Raw genomic sequence first — 19,775 nt, 5'->3', positions numbered from 1 at the left:
CAGACCGGAGTACTTTTTCATTTAAATAAATACTCAGAGACACTCGACCCATTCAAATGCTACCGCGACCCAAATTTAGGTCGCGACCAACCAGAATCGCTGCTGTAGAGTACATGAGGAGGAGTGAACTCACTGGTTGCTGGGGGAAGTGCCAGGGCAGGGGCAGGACTGACAAGCCTGAGGTCCGTCCGTCATAGGGTTGCCGTAGAAACCTGGCAAACAGCGCTCACACCTTGGGCCGGCCGTGTTGTGAAGGCATTGCTAAAAAAGGGAGACACATGAGAGGGAAGAGAGAGAGAGTGGCGGATCCATCCATGGAACAGTGAAATCCTATTATGAGCCCATGTGTGTTCGGAACCTGTTTCCACATGTTGGGATTCGCCATGAAACCATTAGCGCATTCCATAGCAGACTTCAAAGCCAAGTGCAGCTGTAGCACTGTACTACTGGCATACATTACAACCGGAGGGTGGAGCGACTTACCAAGCACGCGCCTGTCTCCAGGTCACAGCCGCTGGCGTGGCCGTTACAGTCGCACCTCTCACAGGTACCCAGGTAGAGCCCAGAGCCTGTACGGGTGTAGCCCACATCACACTCCTGTATAGAAACAGATTGAAAGACATGGGAAAACAACATGGGCCCGTGGAGTGGAAACAAGGCATGCAGCACAGTTGACTGTCTTGCCGTTCCATTACAGCTCTAAGAGTCCCACTCTGTGTTTCTTTCCGAGACGTCTACAGTACCACGGAACAAAGTGAGCATACTGGAACTTTACAACTCGAAGAGGTAACAGAGGAGGAGCTATAAGATCAGGATGTACAGTACATTGATTTTTGTGGTATGTGTGTGCTGTACCTGACATGATGGACCGTTGTAGCCCTGGGGACAGGCACACTCCTCCACTTCCAGGGCCCGTTCGTTGCCTGTGGAATGTGGCACTGCAATGTCCATCCGGATGTCTGAGAGACTGAACAACAGACAGCGACACAGGTGAGGCAACAACAACAACAACAACAACAACCATAACAACATCAGCCACATGGGTGTTTACAGTAGAGCCTACTGAGAGCTGTTTCCTAAACTATTCTTAAGAATCCTAATCATGTGGAATCATTCGGAGTGAATCTCAACAGGGCACCTGGTTCGGTTTTACCTGGACTCAACCATGTTGACAGCGTAGGTGGCTCTGATCATGAAGACTGTAGTGTCAGCCAAGGCCATGAGGAGGTGTTCACGTGTGCAGGGCTGTCCATCAGCACGCTTCCATGCAGACTGGAGGAAACACAGGGAGAGAGAAACAAAGCTCAGTGCAACACTTCCATGGCAAACTCAGGACTGGAGTTGGGATTATAATATAATCTAATTAGGTCATTTAAACAAGATCATCAACGAAGACAACATGGTATTGTATGTTGATGTTAAGATTACAAACAGTTAAGAATCCGTCAAAAAATAAACACTCGAGCACCTGAGTGCACACACACACACACACACACACACACACACACACACACACACACACACACACACACACACACACACACACACACACACACACACGGTGACCCACTTCTCTGAAGGTGACAGTGACAGTGGCGGGGGGGAGGGGCTTAATCTGGGAGAAGTGTTCCAGGAAGATGCCGTTGCCTTGGAGAACCACGTCTGGCTGTCTGTCAATCACCAGGGAGCGTTGCCGGGGCTCGTAATGCACAGTGTAGCGCAGCTCCCCGCCGTAGGCTGTCACCTGGCAACAACATGTCAGAAAGAGACGTTCAAGATTCTAGAACAACCATTCTCTTAACTCTACTGGACGGTGGAAAGGTATTTCACTCCATGAGACTCTAAAGCTAGCCAGTTCACAGGTCACATGATGACATGTGCATGACCATGAAAGCTTAGTAGAGAGCTTCTCTTCATGTAGCCTCTATATTTAGCCTCTATATTTTCCACATGTTGAGAGAGCATGTGGACGGTGACATCTAGCATGACCACATTTAAATCACACCTTGCTTCCAGAGGGAAGACTACTCAGTAAAAAATAAACGTGGATGACAGTTTCTCCTGTCCCTATAGTCTACTCTCAGGGTAAGAGGAGAAATACATGCAAGTGTAAAAAAAAAGAGTCAAAGCCTCCAACCACTCATCTCCCCTTGTCTCTCATCTCCCCGTCTTCCCTCTCATCTCCCCGTCTTCCCTCTCACCCCTCCCCGTCTTCCTCCTCTTCCCTCTCTCCCCCGTCTCCCCTTATCTCCACTCGCTCTCCCCTCTCTCCCCTTGTCTCCACTCTCTCCCCTTATCTCCACTCTCTCCCCTTATCTCCACTCTCTCCCCTTATCTCCACTCTCTCCCCTCTCTCACCTTGTCTCCTCTGAAGCTGTCTGGTAGGACCCAGTAGTAGATGTCCTTGGGGATGTCAGAGAAGGAGCGGTACGCCACCTCCGAGGAGCCTCTCTGAGCGATGCCGTCTGTGATGGTTCTGGTATTGGCTCCGTTGGAGAGGGAGAAGAGCTGACCATTCACACCGCCACGGACCTGGGGGACACAAACACACTTTAGACCCTTGACACCTCTCCTCAAAGTACAAGCTAAAAGGGTGCGGGTACATTAAGACAGGCTCAATGCACTGCTGTGATTTGGGACGTGCTTGTACATTCCTTGTATTTCCTGACCCCTAAAGTGTCTGCACTACTTCTCCCATGAACTGTAGAGCATGCTTCTTCAACGCACAGTGCTAACACACTTGATTCAGCAAATCGTCAAACACCATGATGAGCTGATTATTTCAAAGTGCGCTGGTCCTTCACACCCAGTGTATCTCCAGGACCAGAGCTGGAAACTCCCGGCTTGCAGTAGAAAACTGTTTGTCTGTTAGCTGACTGTTAGGAGTCAGTATAGTATGGTTACTCCCATGTTAGTGCGTGTACATTCCTTTTTATTTTCAGATCCCTAAATGTGCCCCCTCCCAGTCCACTAACTCCCATGCCCTATAGAAGTTGTGTGTGTGTGAGTGCTAGTAAGGCCGAGCCACTGACCTGGTCTCGGCTCCACGTGGAGCTGACACACTGCTTGGTGACGCCCATACAGAAGCACTGCAGACAGCCCTCTGGGTTGTCCTCCGTCAGGTGGAAGGAGCCGCTCTTACACTCGTCACACTGCGACCCCGCCACGTTGGACTGCAACGCACAGAAAACATCAGCCACGCACATCTGCCATGAAACCCTGGCTGTCCAACCGGCTCATCAGTCACTGTCTGTAATCGTAAAGGATGACTGTACAACGGCAGCTAAGCTAAACGGGCTCAGGTTTATGACTGCCTCTATGAACTGACAATGGTGTTCGTGTTGGTGATTGCGAGTGTACTCTTCTACTATGGCATATCAAAACTTCTACATCTAATATAAAGTACAGTAGGCCATAAAGTACAGTAGGCCATAGCAACGTAGTATGTTACCTTGCAGGCGCATGGTCTGCTGTTGGAATTCACTGTTCCTCGAATATCACACTTTGAGTTTGCTGAAGGAGGGAGGGAGAGACAGAGGGAGGGGAGATGGGATCAACACCTGGGGGTGCTCCACCAACTCTAAACCCCTCCACAATCACTCGACATACCAGGCCAATGACCACACCTTCTCAGCAGGTGTGATTGATGTTAATAATTACCCTGGGTCAAGACCAGGGCTCTTAAAGGTAGGACATAAAGCATGGCATGCACTATAAAGCAGAGTCATCATTTATATGTACAAATGTCTCGGTAAAACCGTCCAGGTGAATAACTTTCCTAACACATTTAAGCCTAAAAAAAAAACAAGAAACACTCACGGGTTGTAAAACATTTGCCATTGGGCTGCAATGGGTTACCCTGATACCCAGATGCACACCTATGGGGGAAAAACAAACACTTCCATCAACATCTTTTATAACTATTCCATATATACTAAAGCTAGCATTTCTTTAAAGAAGGAGGTGAAAGGGGAAACTGTCACTTCCTTACTTTTCACAGCGACGGCCGGTGTAGCCTGGCGCGCAGGCGTCGCACGTGGCCTGGGAGTCATGGTCCAGGAAACAGGTGTCGGAGAACCTGAGGAGTCACAAACAAACGTCACAGGATTTGGACATTAATATTTACAGCTGCCAGTTAATGGGTAGCGAGAGGGGTCACAAGTTGACAACACCAGCAATGTATGAATAAGCCCAATGCTCTTCTGGAGTGCTTAGTGAATCTACCCAATATGGACGTAAACCTGCTGTGTGAAAAAGCTCTTTCCATCTCTCTGTCTCTCTCCCACGGTGTGTTTGTCTGTGTGAGTATGTGTCACACAGGCTCACACAGGAAAGCTACTCCGATTTAAAAAAATATATTTTACCTTTATTTAACTAGGCAAGTCAGTTAAGAACAAATTCTTATTTTCAATGATGGCCTAAATATAGCTAACCAAGCTACCAATTACGTCACAAGTTAAGCTACACTAAAGTTACCCTTAAGAAAAGTATAGTTACTTAACTAAAGATACTTTGAAAAAGTAGTTCACTACATCCAAAAATGATCATATGTAAATCTGAAATGTCAGACTGCAAATCAACAGAACAGATCACTATGTGGTCATATTCTAACAGAATGTAGAAACGTGCCTATTAAACACACAAACTATGTTTCAAGTGAGAATTAGGCAGGTCTGATGCCGAGAGAAAAAAAACAAAAAGAAAAGAAAATGATTGCCTACTTCTTGCAAAAAAAGTAGTATGTAGTTCCAGTAGTTAGCTATACCGCAGCATGGCAAAAAAGTGATTAACTACTGAAAACACTACCTAGATTTGAATTCAGTTCAACTACCGCCAAACTACTGGAAAAGGTAGTTCAATTACTATTCGAACTACATGTAGTTCACTACTCCCCAACTCCGGTGTACTGTATGTGTGTGTGTGTGTGTGTGACCTCATGGTGACCCCTCACCTGCGGGATGTCTCAGTGTATGGGCAGGGACAGGGCTTGCAGTCATCGGGGCGACCTCGTCTGGGGTCACCGAAGTAGCCTGGTCTGCACTTGTCACACTGAGGACCTTCAGTGTTGTGCTGACAGCTCTGATGGAGGAGAGGAACGTAGTTCAGTTACTACCTCTATATTATGTACACGTGTCCACAGGTCATTAAACAAATAATGTGCAGCAAACAGCTACTACAGTCAGGTTAACAATTCAGCCACTGACTGTGAGAGCCACCAACTCAATGCGTTTGCTAGACATTCGCGACACTTGCAACATATTCGATTTACAGCTGAATGACATCTAGGTCGAATACAACTTCAAAGCTTTGACATTCACAGCCAGGCTTTAGTATAATGATAACGTTGTGTTGTGAGGAGTCCTCACCAGACATTGTCCACTGATGGGGTCGCAGGCGCTGGCGTGTCCGTTACAGTTACATCCAGCACAGGATCCCAGGAAGTTCCCCCCAGACACACGCTCAAAGCCAGTGGAGCACTGTTCACAGGACAGTCCTGAGTAGCCAGGGGGACACCTGGGAGGAACACACACCATGGAAGCCATTACAACTGTCCACAGAAACTATCCTACAATTAAAACACAATACAATACAATGCTATGCTAATTGATTTACCGTATACCTACAGTTACAAGAACTAAAAGGTTCTCAGCACTCTTCCTCTTTTTTGTCCCGGTTTAAGTCACTTTTTAGTGCCCGTGACTCTATGGAGCGATAACAAACAACATCTAATTCAAATCTTAACCTCGGCTGAAGTCAGTCTATGGGATCTCACCTGCACTCCTCCACATCTTTGGCATTGTCATGGATGTTGTACTCCACAGTGGTGGTGTCCATGACGATGTCGCTGAGCGCCACGCTCACCATGTGGTTGTCGTAGACGGTGCGGATGCTAATGCTCTCCAGGCTGGCCAGCGTCATCATCAGGTCCTCACGGGACACCTGGCGACCCGATGAGTGCTGCCAGTTGTCCTACATGAACACACACAAACCATCGGAGGTCAGACATTGATCATGATCACACACAGCCCAGAAGGCTACATTTAAAACAATGGTCATTAACTGCACCATGGAAGGTTTAGACAGCAACATGTCAGCCAGTATAGGATCATAGATAAGACATAGACAAATGATCTTAAACCACTGATCTTATACTGCTGGGATCATCAATTAGATTCAGCAGATTTTTTTCTACAAATCATTTGTGGACTGCAATTTGACCGCAAGAAAGCCCTAATAGATCATCTTTGACTAAAACATAATCATTTCAAACCTGGCTTACATTCGTATACGATCACATACTGTATCTCTCTATTATGTGTGGGAATACCTTGGAACACATTTCCAAAATAGAAATCAACTGGAGCTGATTTGCTGGTATTTATACAGTATTTTATGTCTAACAATAAAAAACAAATGTGTGTTTTGGGATGGGTCCAAATAAAATCGCCCTTGGGATAAATTTGGCCCGTGGGCCGCCAGTTGGGGAACCCTGCTATACTGTACAAATAAGGACTAGAGACAGTTACATTGTTTTGTTCATAAAGAGCTTGACAAAGTGTATATGAACCAGACTAAGCTAAAAGTGGGGAGGTTGTTGGCAGATGGACCCACCTCAATAAACTTGATCTCCTTCTGGTTGACCTCTCTGGAGGGGGTGGGGTTGCCCCTGCGGTAGACCAGTCTCTGACCGTTCCCGGTCAGGACCACGTCTGGTTTCTCCTCAGGCTCAGTCTCGCCACGGGCCAGCGTGTAGCGCACCTTGTACTTCAGGGACCCTCCATAGGAGTCAATCTAAATAAACAGACATTCAGCCGCCGTATTCATTTCATAGTTATATAAGCCAGACAAAGCTCCGACGAAGGCTGTGAGGCTGAAACGTAAGCCATTAATAAGAGTAACACAAGCAGTGTGAGGGAGCGTCTTCCTTTGAATATAACTTAAACATTTCTGACACACTTTCTGTGTGCTGACACTTTTAGATGTGCATTTAAATATCTAATTCATATAGTAGTTATCTTGCTGGTGTAAGATAATTTCAACATGATGTCAAGGTCGAGTCATTGGAGAGACAAGGGTTATGTTCTCCTGCTCAGAGGTTACTGATGCATGCCAAACCATACCAACGCCTGGATAGGCCACATCCTATGGTATAGCAGTATGGTGCCTGACGTGGCATGCAACCATTGGTTGATGCATGCAACGCCTAAACAGGGGAACACGGCAAAAGTAGTGCAGAGCAGGAATTGATGTAGTGATGACGCCGCACCTTGTTTCCCAGGAACTGGCGTGGCAGCGTCCAAAATGAATCAAGGATGAGGAAGCGCCGTGATAGGTCGACTAGCTGGAACTCCTCTTCCTCTGGGTTGATGAGGAGCTGAGTGGAGGAGAGAGGAGGGGTGCCCGGCCGAGAGGGGTAAGTCACGTTCACTCCTGGAGTTAGGGGGGGAGGCAGGGAAAATTAAATAAGAGTTATGACATTCATGCAATAAACAAACGTTTTCATGCTTAACACCTCTTAAATGGGGAGCCTATTAGATTTGTTTTGTTTAATTCAGTCTGGTATGAGAACGGTAGCCTCTATCTGCAAAAGCAGGGTGTCTGCAGACAGCTTGGTTATCTTAGTTATTGATCAGTGCCTTAAATCTTTGGTGGGACTTACTACCATATATGGGCATACGAATCTATAAGGGCAGGCCCGAGCCAATGACCTCATTTCAAGACGCCTGCTACCTACATTCCTGTTAGCATTGTGAAGCATAAACTAAATAAACACAGAAAGCCGGGACTCCTCAGATCATGAGGGCGGTCTTATTTGTCTGCCTGTGACCTACCGTTATTGATCTCCAGCCCAGAGAGTCAAAATGCTTATTTTACACAAAGTTTTCACCAAACAGCCTCCAAGGCAAGCTTCCATTTGGTGTGTGTTTGAGCTATAGCTACATGGGGGGTATGAAAGGAATCCTTCGGTTGATAGGAATCTAATGTTATCTGATGATGAGTGACTTAATGGCAACATCAAATGTCCACCGAGTGACTATATCTTGGCGCGTGAAAAATATGATGTTGCCTCCTTACGAGCCGAAGGCATCCATGACACAGGGGATTGGCTACTACACCACCTTGGCAGTCTTGTAGCCAATGAGATAAGCTTTCCAGGGATATGCAGTGGACCTGGGTGGGACAGAGCAAGGCCTAGAACATTTAATGCGTACTATTGAACACTTTTTGTATTCGGCGCAAAGTTTGATGTGAACTATTGCTACCCGGCTCAGAGATGAGTTGCATAGAGCACGATACATTACATTGTAAACAGATTTCATGGCTTTAGCATAAAAGATGGCTTCTCAAGCGAGAAAAAAAAGGGGGGGGGGGAAGAATATTGAACAGGAAGCTAAAAAGAAGGCAGCTATGAATAAGTATACCGACATAGAAGCTTTGAATCTAATACTGGTCGGACTCGGATCAGGGGAGCGATATGGACAACGAGGATTTCGACTCGGCTGACGAAGATTGCCTTCTAGAAGGATTGGATCCACTTTAAGATCTGTAAGTAAATTATTTTCATGACTTTATAAAGCTAATCTACTATATTGCACTTCGTTTTTTATAAGTTGTCTGCTTTTCATGGTTTGAATTTAGTTTACATAGGCCTATGTAACAAGTCATTTCAATGTTAGACAATATCTACTTTGGAATTATAAACTAATCAAACAAAGAAACGTCCCTTTTTCAGGACCCCGTCTTTCAAAGACAATTCGTAAAAATCCATATAACTTCACAGATCCCCATTATAAAGGGTTTAAACACTGTTTCCCAAGGCTTGTTCAATGAACCATAAACAATTCATGAACATGCACCTGTGGAACGGTCATTAAGACACTAACAGCTTACAGACGGTAGGAAATTAAGGTCACAGTTATGAAAACTTAGGACACTAACAAAGCCTTTCTACTGACTCTGAAAAACACCAAAAGAAAGATGCCCAGGGTCCCTGCTCAGATGATAGTGATAGTGCCTTAGGCATGCTGCAAGGAGGCATGAGGACTGCCGATGTGGCCAGGGAAATAAATTGCAATGTCCATACTGTGAGACGCCTAAGAAAGCGTTATAGGGAGACAGGACAGACAGCTGATCGTCCTCGCAGTGGCAGACCACGTGTAACAACACCTGCACAGGATTGGTACATCCGAACATCACACCTGCGGGACAGGTACAGGATGGCAACAACAACTGCCCAAGTTACACAATAAAAGCACAATCCCTTCATCAGTGCTCAGACTGTCCGCAATAGGCTGAGAGAGGCTGGACTGAGGGCTTGTAGGCCTGTTGTCAGGCTCAAAAAGACACATTTTTTGCCCAGATGGCTACCAATTTTTAAACCCTTGTATTGGTCAGCCTGTTGCGTGCTTTAGTGTGTGTGTTCCCAAACAAGGACCAGTTGCGCCCTGAGGCGGCTGGATTTGGTGGCATTTGATCCAAAGTCAGATCCACAAGTCCCTTCCACCAGGTGGCTGACGAGATATGTTGGCATGACTGCCATATTGCATCTCCATCCCAAAGCCATTGCTTGGAAGTGTAGTTCGCCAGACTGCCAAGACCCTTGCAGTCATCCAGGTCAAGGTGGAGAGACATGGTAGCGATGACACCATAGGCCTGGTTGATCTCTGCACCAGAGTGGATGCTCTAGCCAGCATACTTGAGGTCCAACATGTACGCTGCAGTGTGTATGGGCTTCAGGCAGAAGCCTTCACGCTTTTTGATGTATTTCAGAACTGCTGTTTCCTCTGCTTGGAGCAACAGTGAAGTGGGCAGGGCAGTATGGATTTCTTCTCTTACATCCGCAAGCAAAGTCTGAACATCAGACAGGATGGCATTGTGTCCCTCAATCCGTGCAATGACTACTGCTATAGTTTTCAGGTATTTCAGACTGCTTACCACTCTCCCCCCAAATACCACATCCAGGAGGATCCTCTTGATGGGGCTGTCCATATCGGCAGACTGATATGGCCATTCCTGGAGAGACTCCTTCCCATCCAAGAGACTGTCCAACATGATGACAACACCACCCCAACAGGTGTTTCTGGGCAGCTTCAATTGTGGTGCTCTTATTCTTATTCTTCTCACTTTGCTTGGTGAGATAGATTGCTGCTATAACTTGATGACCCTTCACATACCTAACCCTTTCCGTCGCTTTCTTGTCGAGTGTATCCATTATTTTCAGTGCCCTGATGTCCTTGAGGAGCAGATTCAAGGCATGAGCAGCACAGCCAATGGGTGTGATGTGAGGGACGGACTCCTCCACTTTAGACCAAGCAGCCTTCATGTTCGCAGCATCGTCTGTCACCAGTGCAAATACCTTCTGTGGTCCAAGGGCATTGATGACTGCCTTCAAGCTCATCTGCAACGTAGAGACCGGTGTGTCTGTTGTCCCTTGTGTCTGTGCTCTTGTAGAATACAGGTTGAGGGGTGGAGATGTTGTTAATTAATTCCTTGCCCACGAACATTCGATCAGCCATCAGAGATGATTGAAATACAGTCTGCTTTCTAACACCAACACAATGTTTGAGTGAGGTTGACATGGTATAAATTGTTTTTATACTGAACAAATAGCATTTAGGGATTGCAAATATGTAATAGCACTAGAATTATTTAATTTACAGACATATACCACTTTAGGGACACATGGAAGCGTCCCGTAACCACACCCGACACCACTTACTAAAACATCTGCCCATTTCTAGTTGTTAGGTCTATCAATCCCATTTTTTCCCCTTCTGATATTGTTCACATGTTATGGAAGCCATCTGATGTGTGTTTCCAGCTCTAGTCATCAATAATTCATTTATAGCTTGTCAATGAAAGATGACTTCAAAAACAACAAAAAACTGTGTGTGCTTGATCTTGTGTGTTCTGAACTATGTAACCCCTATCTATCTTCTGATCATTTCCTCATAATCTCCCAGATGTCTTATTTTCAGATATACCACGTTTCCGCATGTCAGAATCATGTAATTACACATATCAGTTACTTTAGGGTATGTCTATTTAGGCAGAAATCTACACTTTGCCATTACGTTTAAGAGGTTAAAGACTTTTTTTATGTTCAGTAAAATCAATTACAAATGTCTCGACCTTTTCGCAAAATGTTTAGTTAAGAAAAAATGACATCAATCATGACGTGTATGACAGGCATTAGTATTTGGTGATGTCCAGTACCTTTGAAGTCGTCCTCGTCAGTGAAGCGCAGATTGATCTGGTTTCGGTAGCGTCCAGTGTTCCCACAGTTCTTGGTGATGCCGAAGCAGAAGCAGGAGATACAACGTCCCTCCACACTGAAGTGACCGTCGGGACAGTTTCCTGGTGACGATGAGAGAGGATGACAAAACTGAACGAAAGGACAGTACGGTGCAAATAGAAGACATTAAACAGACATAGAACAGGCAAATGGATGCAGACAGATAACATTTTAGGCATTTCATATACTCACAAAGCCATTTTATTATTGAAATAATTCATTATATGGTCTTTATACAGTGTTGTGGTGGCACATTCCAGGGAAGAGTAGTACACAATACCTGATTCCCACTACAGAGCCAACACAAACCATACCCTGCTGGCTCTGATCTTTCCTTCTCACATTGTCCTTTCCAGCATGGTTCCAGCAGCTATCCTTTCCAGCATAGTCCCAGCAGCTATCCTTTCCAGCATGGTTCCAGCAGCTATCCTTTCCAGCATAGTCCCAGCAGCTATCCTTTCCAGCATGGCCCCAGCAGCTATCCTTTCCAGCATAGTCCCAGCAGCTATCCTTTCCAGCATGGTTCCAGCAGCTATCCTTTCCAGCATGGTTCCAGCAGCTATCCTTTCCAGCATGGTCCCAGCAGCTATCCTTTCCAGCATGGTTCCAGCAGCTATCCTTTCCAGCATAGTCCCAGCAGCTATCCTTTCCAGCATGGTTCCAGCAGCTATCCTTTCCAGCATAGTCCCAGCAGCTATCCTTTCCAGCATGGCCCCAGCAGCTATCCTTTCCAGCATAGTCCCAGCAGCTATCCTTTCCAGCATGGTTCCAGCAGCTATCCTTTCCAGCATGGTCCCAGCAGCTATCCTTTCCAGCATGGTTCCAGCAGCTATCCTTTCCAGCATAGTCCCAGCAGCTATCCTTTCCAGCATGGTTCCAGCAGCTATCCTTTCTAGCATGGTCCCAGCAGCTATCCTTTCCAGCATGGTTCCAGCAGCTATCCTTTCCAGCATGGCCCCAGCAGCTATCCTCTCCAGCATGGTTCCAGCAGCTATCCTTTCCAGCATGGCCCCAGCAGCTATCCTTTCCAGCATGGTTCCAGCAGCTATCCTTTCCAGCATGGTCCCAGCAGCTATCCTTTCCAGCATGGTCCCAGCAGATATGGTAGATGTCCTTTCCAGCATGGTCCCAGCAGATATGGTGGTTGTCCTTTCCAGCATGGTCCCAGCAGCTATCCTTTCCAGCATGGTCCCAGCAGATATGGTGGTTGTCCTCTCCAGCATGGTCCCAGCAGATATGGTGGATGTCCTTTCCAGCATGGTTCCAGCAGCTATCCTTTCCAGCATGGTCCCAGCATATATGGTAGATGTCCTTTCCAGCATGGTCCCAGCAGCTATCCTTTCCAGCATGATTCCAGCAGCTATGTTGGATGTTATTTACAGCATGGTCCCAGCAGCTTTCATGGAACCATGCATAACCAGGCCAGCTCAGATCAGCTAGGCATGGCTTAGCTTGGCCCTATAGTGTGATTCAGGCAATAGAGTACATACCTGGTTTCTGTGTGAGGCTGAGCACCCCGTCAGGGATACCAAACACAAGGCCTTTGGCGTTGATGGCCTCGCAGGTGTACGCCCCCTGGTCCGCCTCCTTTACGTCACGGATGGTCAGGCTGCCACGCCCATTCTCACTGGTCATTGAGATCCTGGGAAGACCGATACATATACATTGCTTACAATACACTGATGCTTCAACCACTGCAGCCTGTGTTCGACTCACCTCTAACCAAACAGTGACGATAACACTGGAGTTTCTAAAGGGCGTTCAGAGGACAAGGAATATTATGACTCTAAATCTCTTTCCTGAACTGACATATTGCTACAGGAAGTGCCATACAGCCTACACTCTGCAACTTTAGGCTTTCAGAATGGTATTTAATATTGATTGAGTTAACTGTAGGAGTTTATTTTGACAGATAATATAGCATAATATAGCACTTTACTGTATAAAACAGCCATTCAATGGATGTACAGTAAGCTCTGTTATTGGACACGATTGGCCACAAAGCAATAATTGAATAACTCAATACTTAATGACAGAAGTGTTTGAAAGATGAGTCTTCTTTGAATCAAATCAAACATGACTTGTCTGTAGATATATGACAGTGCTTAATCAGCAATGCATGAAATGCTGCATTTTGTGGCCTAACGAGATTGGATAGCGGACAAATCCTCAGTCATTTTAAAATCGTTATGGTCTGTTTCCAATCAATTATACGCAAGACTCATTTCACACAATCCCACAAATTAATCCCGGCTTTCTTTCCAGAGCTATCACCGCACAGATCAACACTCTCTTCCATAATGGCATCAGACAGACAGAGTTTGACGAGAAGCCACTTGTATCACGCAACAGAGGGGTTCAGAACTCCACATGAAATACTTGTATGATGCATATCAACTTTAATGCCATTTTCTAGAGTCGAATGTTTGCCAACACTCACACACACATTTTCAAACACAACATAACATCCCATCGATTCAGGAGTCATTCAGAATGGGGCCATTGGCCTAAATATCGAACTAAGTTTGTGATAAGAGCTGTTATGTGGTGAACCAGACAAGGTTGGAAGGAGTAGGAGGACTGTACCAACTCACCTGCCACTGATGGGGATATGGCCCCAGTTGAGCCTCCAGGTGATGATGGGGGTGGGAACACCAACTGCCACACAGTTGAAAGTCACCGTCTCCCCCCGCTCCGCCTCAATAGATTCCTCCGGGGGACTGGTCACTGTGGGAGGAGCTTAAAGGGAAAGTTATGAGAAAACAACATGAGCATCTATAAAGCCAAGGATGCATGCATTGTGTGACGCATGATGGCGCACACACATTTCAAAACTAGTCCCCACTACCCAACCCCAATTTAAAACGGCAGTGGTTTATTTGTGGTCTCAATCTCTTTGATGAGGCACAAACATAAACGAAAGTGACTACACCTGACTACACAGGTGAGAGGCAGAGGGATGCACGGGGTGACTACACAGGTGAGAGGCAGAGGGATGCAAGGGGTGACTACACAGGTGAGAGGCAGAGGGATGCACGGGGTGACTACACAGGTGAGAGGCAGAGGGATGCACAGAGAAAATGGGGTTGGAGAGAGAAAGGGAAGAGCAAAGAGAAAAGGGGGGGGGGGGTTGAGGGAGAGAGAGAAAATGAGAAAGAGGCTGAGAGAGACAGGCAGCTAGAGCGAGATTGTCAGAGAGAGACAGGACAGAGAAAGACGGACAGGGACAAAGACAGAGAGATGGTATGATGGTCAGGGACTTACTGCAGCCGACCTCATCCGAGCGGTCAGGGCAGTCGGGCTCCTCATCACACTGGTAGCTAGATGGGATGCAGGTGCGGTCACTGAGGCACACAAACTGCTCTGGGGCACACGTGTCACCTGGACCTCTGGTGGCTGGAACACAAGAAGAGACAGAAAATGACTTCATCTTCATTCATGTAAACAAAGAAACTCACAATTGAAAGTGCTTTTTAGTGGTCCTTTAATGTTCAATCAATAAACGTGGGATGTGGAACTCACGGCAGTCGGTCTCGTCTGAGTTGTCCTCGCAGTCGTTGTCTCCATCACAGCGCCACAGCTTGAGAGCACAGCGGCCGTTCTTACACTTGAACTCATTGGGTTCACAGGGAGAGGGAGTGCCTGGAGCCAGACAGAGGGGCGTGATCAGAGGAGCACTTCAAATCAGACACATTGATCAGGTGTGTTGACATGAAGCAGATGCAAAGCTTTGTGACTGACGATCGTGTGTGTGTGTGTGTGTGTGAAAGGATGATGAAAGGGAGAGATCGAAAAGGGCACACAGAAGACTATTGTGTGCCTCCCTGTGCGTGTACTGCACTTTTGAAGTCTTCGTGTGTGTCCCTGATTCTCACCACATCTGAACTCGTCGCTGCCGTCAGAGCAGTCCCTCTCTCCATCGCACAGGTAGTCTCTGGGGACACATTCCCCGTTCTGGCAGGTGGCCTGGTCCACTTTGCAGGGCCCTAGGGGGCCAAGGGGGCGTGTGGACTTCTTGATGGGGGTGGTGGTGGGAGGGGTGGGGGTCACTGGTCCAGGTTGAATCTGATCTGATCAGATCAAAATCAAAAAGAGTTTATAAATACTGTTCACACAGCCATAACCAGAGTTGCCCTGAGATATGGCTGTAGACGCCATGGTGTTAAAAGCCACAGCAAGGCAATAACCAGATATAACGCTCTTCTTAGGATACAACAAACCTCAGACCCGTTGCCACTACTCCACACTCCACCACACCACACAAATGTCATTTCCACCACACTCCACCACACCAATGCCATTGCCACTCACCACAATCCAGCTCATCACTCATGTCATTGCAATCAGGTCTGTTGTCACACAGGTACTCCAGAGGGATGCAACCCCCATCCTGACACGTGTGCTCATCCTTCATGCAGGGCAGAGGGTTGGGGATCACTGAGAGAGACGGGGGAGGGGGGTGGGGTTCAAGGGTCAGACATGCACGGGCTAAAAGGCCACCACACAACACAACGCTTGCTGTTCAAAAGTCTGGTTTTTAATACAATGAGACCTTCCACGGTGGAGGCTGGCGTCACTTTAAAATCGGAAGATGGGCTCATTGCAACGGCTGGAATGGAATGTTATCACAGACGCCATGTGTTTGATCTCATTCCAGTCATTACTATGAACCGTCCTTCTATCACCAGCCTCCACTGACCCTCCTGGGTCACTGCAGGTCATGCTTGGGCCTGGGGCTTCTCAAAGGTCTAACAGCTTACTGTACTGTACCGTAGGTGTACCGTAGGTGGGACATGGCCTGGTTCGATAGGCAATTGAGATCCTTCTGAAGAAACTCTTGACGATTTACACACTACAGAAACTTTTTTTTTACTTATTTTTTTTTGCAAAAAGCAATATCTGTAACTATCCTCATGCCATGCAAAAATCTTTGCAGTCCTCTTGGGCAATCCAAAAACCAAAACGTTGTCAGACATCTACTCTAGGTGCACACATGCATAACGTTCCTGCGTGAACTCTCACAGATTTCCAGAGAGCTAGTCGTCATCTCCATGCTCCTCATCCAGAAATAGCTACAGAACAGTCATATCATTTCTACAGCAGCTCTGGCAGTCTCCGTGCAGCAGGCATGGTACCACACCTGGGATCAAATACTATTTGACGTCTTTCAAATACTTTTAGCGTTTGCTTCAGCCTGCCTGGAGTGACAGTCTGCCTGGAATTGGCTCTTTTGCTAGTTTTCTACTGGTTCCATTGAGCCATGCATGCTCAATCAAACCCATCTAAAGTATTTAAAATGATTTCCAATAGCATTGAACCCAGGTCGGCATGGTACAGTACAAACCTGGGACAGCCATGGGGTTCACAAGGGGCAGAGCTAGAAACCAGAGAGACAAGTTAAGGACACTACTTAGAGTTCACCTAGCCCTCCTTTTTCTTTATTTTCATATTGTCCTGTTTTATTGACAGAAATAGGCCAGAATGATGGGGAGACTTATTGAGGAGAAGTCAAAATAGTGAAGAAGAACGGTGAAAAGAGGGCACCACCTAGCACTTGTTTAGCTTGATGCCTTGGGCTGGCTAGCCTAGCTTACTCGAAAGATTGTAATGAGATATGATCAATGTCTGAATTAAATAAAGAATACTACAGCTATGAGACTAGACCTTTTTTTCTCTCTCACTTGTACAGCATTTATAGTAGGAAGATGTCAGTTACAACTTCCTAAAATGGATGCCATACCTTTGACAACTTCCGAAAATGGATGCCATATCTTTGACAACTTCCTTACATGGAAGCCACTCCGTACACTGGACAGCCCTGATCATGCGGAGTCAACATTATCCCCTGTGGTCCTTACCTTCTCCCAGGCGTCTGAACTGGAATCCCTGGACAGAGGTGATGTAGGAGGCGATGGTTCCCTCCTTCACCACTCCATACAACACGTTGCGGATCTGATTTTCGTTGTTGTTGTAGTCAGAGCCCACGTCAAGCTCTACAAACACATCCACTCCATTCTGCCTGGGCATCTTCCTAAACAGACCAGGACAGAACCAAGGGTGTTTGTTAAGAGATGGACGTGATGACAATAACGATTTGGGGCGGCAGGTAGCTTAGAGGTTTAGAGCGTTGGGCCAGTAACCCGAAAGGTTGCGAATGAAGGTGTAAAATCAGTCGACGTGCCTTTGAGCAAGGCACTTAACCCTAATTGCTCCTGTAAGTCGCTCTGAATAAGAGCGTCCGTTAAATGACTCATATGTATATTTTGCAGTACAGTGCTCCCATTTGAATTTATATTTGGCCCGGGGCATATCATGATTTTCTCATGCTAAGAACATTGATTTGTTACACGCAGCTTGGAGACTGTGTTTGCTGAATCAACCAGAGGAGAGTCTAAGAGGAAGCCTCAGCATTAGCTCTGGGAAACAAGTCTTCAGATCTCAGACAAGGCGACTCGTCACGCGATCATGGTTCCCTGAACCACCTTTGTTACACCCAGGCTTAAGCAAGTAAAGTAAGTCACAGCATCTGGAGGTGAACAGCGATCTTACTTGATGAGGACCACATTTACAGTCTGGATGCCTGAGATCTTGTTGTACTCTGACTCCAACTGTGGAAGAGAGAAAATAATACTTAGATGGGTACAAACGAGCATACAGATGTTTTAACAAGTTTAAAAACGTTCCTAACAAGTGCTCTTACATACATTGACAGTACAGTACAGTAGTATAGTGTACAAAAAGTATATTGACTAAAATGATCTACAGTATTTGACCTGCTGACAGACATGACTTGGCAGTGGAATGCAAGGTGTGAGAATCCTGCCCTGGCCTGTGTAAACGATACAGCCCCTGTGGGGAGGGAGGGATGGATACACACTGTAGAGAATCTATTTGGCTCTGGGATAGGTCTACTGTGCACTATATCTGGAATAGGCCTACCGTGTACAGTACACGGTTCTAGAATAGGCCTACCGTGTACAGTACACAGTGTATGGTTCTAGAATAGGCCTACCGTGTACAGTATATAGTTCCAGAATAGGCCGTGTACAGTATATGGTTTTAGAATAGGCCTACCGTGTACAGTACACAGTGTATGGTTCTAGAATAGGCCTACCGTGTACAGTACACAGTGTATGGTTCTAGAATAGGCCTACCGTGTACAGTGTATGGTTCTAGAATAGGCCTACCGTGTCCACCACCGCATCCGAAATCTCCTGGAAAGACAGCGAGTAGATGTCCTCCATGTCAGGCCTGTACACGATGGAGTCTGTAAAGTTCACCAGAGCTCTGTAGTACGCTATAGAACAGAAAGACAACGGTTAGTTTAACCACATAATGACATACAGGAACCACAGAGCACATAAAGGCCAACATAATGTACACAAGGCCACATTTGCATGAGATTTTCCTTTGGTGGTGTTGCCTTGTTCAAAAGGAATTGAGATTCATTTAGAGTTATGCTTGGCTACTGTTTGGGAACAATGTGCCTCTGGCAGAACTTGGATCAATGTTTGGAGAAAGAAACTCGAGAGACATAACTGTGGCTAAATTCAGAGCCATGTACAAATGATGGGGCATAGTTCCATATTGTGGTCTGTGGTAAACCTAACAACTGGGCCGCATTTACACTCGAACGAGAGGCACAGCAGGCATAAACATGCACACGCATGGCCGCACCAACACTCACACACACTCACTGTCTATAACACAAAACGTGCACGTCAGACACACACTTACGTCAACACTTGTCATACAAATACACACACATCCACACGTGTGGACAAGCACACACAAGTACAAGCACACTGTCAGTAACGGTGGGTCACTCACTACCTTGCGAGCTACACTTTTACTCACAGTGAACAGGTGACATCACAGTTGGAGTTCGATACTGAATGAGAAGGGAGCCCCCAGCCCAGCTACACCCCCAACCCAGGCAGCGGCACTACTATACCAACGGCTGAGGTGAAAAAAGCTCCAGTGAGTGATTCTCGACATTCCCTTCCCATCCATGAAGTCAAACACATCAGAGAGGCTGGGGCTCTACTGCCTACGGAGAACAGAGGCTAGCTAAGCTTTGCTGACCTAGCGCTATGCAGTTCATTCTCAAGTAGGTCATACTATAGATACTGTACTATCCATAGTGGTGGTCTATGGTCGGTTTATGCAACTTATAAAGTGTCACCTTCTGTAGACATACTGTAGGCTACTGTCACTGCTTTTCTACTTGGTCTCCTAGCAACAAAAGAAACAACAACTAATGGTTCGTCTTATTATTACATGGTCTATTAAAAGGGTCTATTTTTATTGCAGATCTATTTTACTTTCCAAGACGCACATCTTCTCCCATACCACTCACAAATACACCTCCTTTAAATAGCCCAGGCCGGCTCACCCTCAGGGTGCACCTATTTTCACAACCCTGCCAACCTTGTTGAGCTGGCCTGGGTCTGCCAGCTTCTGTTCAGCTTGGTCTCTG

General features: G+C 46.4%; 1 protein-coding gene across 15 annotated transcripts in view; it reads right to left on the bottom strand.

Annotated features, from left to right (window-relative positions):
* Positions 1–19,775, bottom strand: part of LOC109869149 (basement membrane-specific heparan sulfate proteoglycan core protein) — a 168,433-nt gene that overhangs the window by 74,181 nt on the left and 74,477 nt on the right. For 13 of the 15 annotated variants that reach the window (XM_031803516.1, XM_031803527.1, XM_031803515.1 and 10 more), the window contains exons 4-29: positions 18,484–18,593; positions 17,846–17,904; positions 17,155–17,327; positions 16,641–16,673; positions 15,608–15,733; positions 15,172–15,366; positions 14,819–14,938; positions 14,561–14,692; positions 13,891–14,035; positions 12,787–12,938; positions 11,218–11,358; positions 7,268–7,431; positions 6,613–6,792; positions 5,774–5,970; positions 5,367–5,514; positions 4,952–5,079; positions 3,992–4,078; positions 3,820–3,878; positions 3,452–3,513; positions 3,033–3,173; positions 2,359–2,532; positions 1,571–1,744; positions 1,154–1,272; positions 856–967; positions 484–597; positions 134–261 (exon numbers count right to left, since the gene is read on the bottom strand). In XM_031803516.1, coding sequence (XP_031659376.1) covers positions 134–261; positions 484–597; positions 856–967; positions 1,154–1,272; positions 1,571–1,744; positions 2,359–2,532; positions 3,033–3,173; positions 3,452–3,513; positions 3,820–3,878; positions 3,992–4,078; positions 4,952–5,079; positions 5,367–5,514; positions 5,774–5,970; positions 6,613–6,792; positions 7,268–7,431; positions 11,218–11,358; positions 12,787–12,938; positions 13,891–14,035; positions 14,561–14,692; positions 14,819–14,938; positions 15,172–15,366; positions 15,608–15,733; positions 16,641–16,673; positions 17,155–17,327; positions 17,846–17,904; positions 18,484–18,593 — 3,373 coding nt within the window. The remainder of the gene's footprint in view (positions 1–133; positions 262–483; positions 598–855; positions 968–1,153; positions 1,273–1,570; positions 1,745–2,358; positions 2,533–3,032; positions 3,174–3,451; positions 3,514–3,819; positions 3,879–3,991; positions 4,079–4,951; positions 5,080–5,366; positions 5,515–5,773; positions 5,971–6,612; positions 6,793–7,267; positions 7,432–11,217; positions 11,359–12,786; positions 12,939–13,890; positions 14,036–14,560; positions 14,693–14,818; positions 14,939–15,171; positions 15,367–15,607; positions 15,734–16,640; positions 16,674–17,154; positions 17,328–17,845; positions 17,905–18,483; positions 18,594–19,775) is intronic. The other 2 variants (XM_031803526.1, XM_031803520.1) reach the window with 2 other exon arrangements.

Source organism: Oncorhynchus kisutch, linkage group LG24 (assembly GCF_002021735.2).
Source record: "Oncorhynchus kisutch isolate 150728-3 linkage group LG24, Okis_V2, whole genome shotgun sequence".
NCBI lineage: Eukaryota > Metazoa > Chordata > Actinopteri > Salmoniformes > Salmonidae > Oncorhynchus > Oncorhynchus kisutch.
The sequence above is the reverse complement of the archived record's forward strand: the minus strand, read 5'-3'. Positions and strand labels throughout refer to the sequence as shown.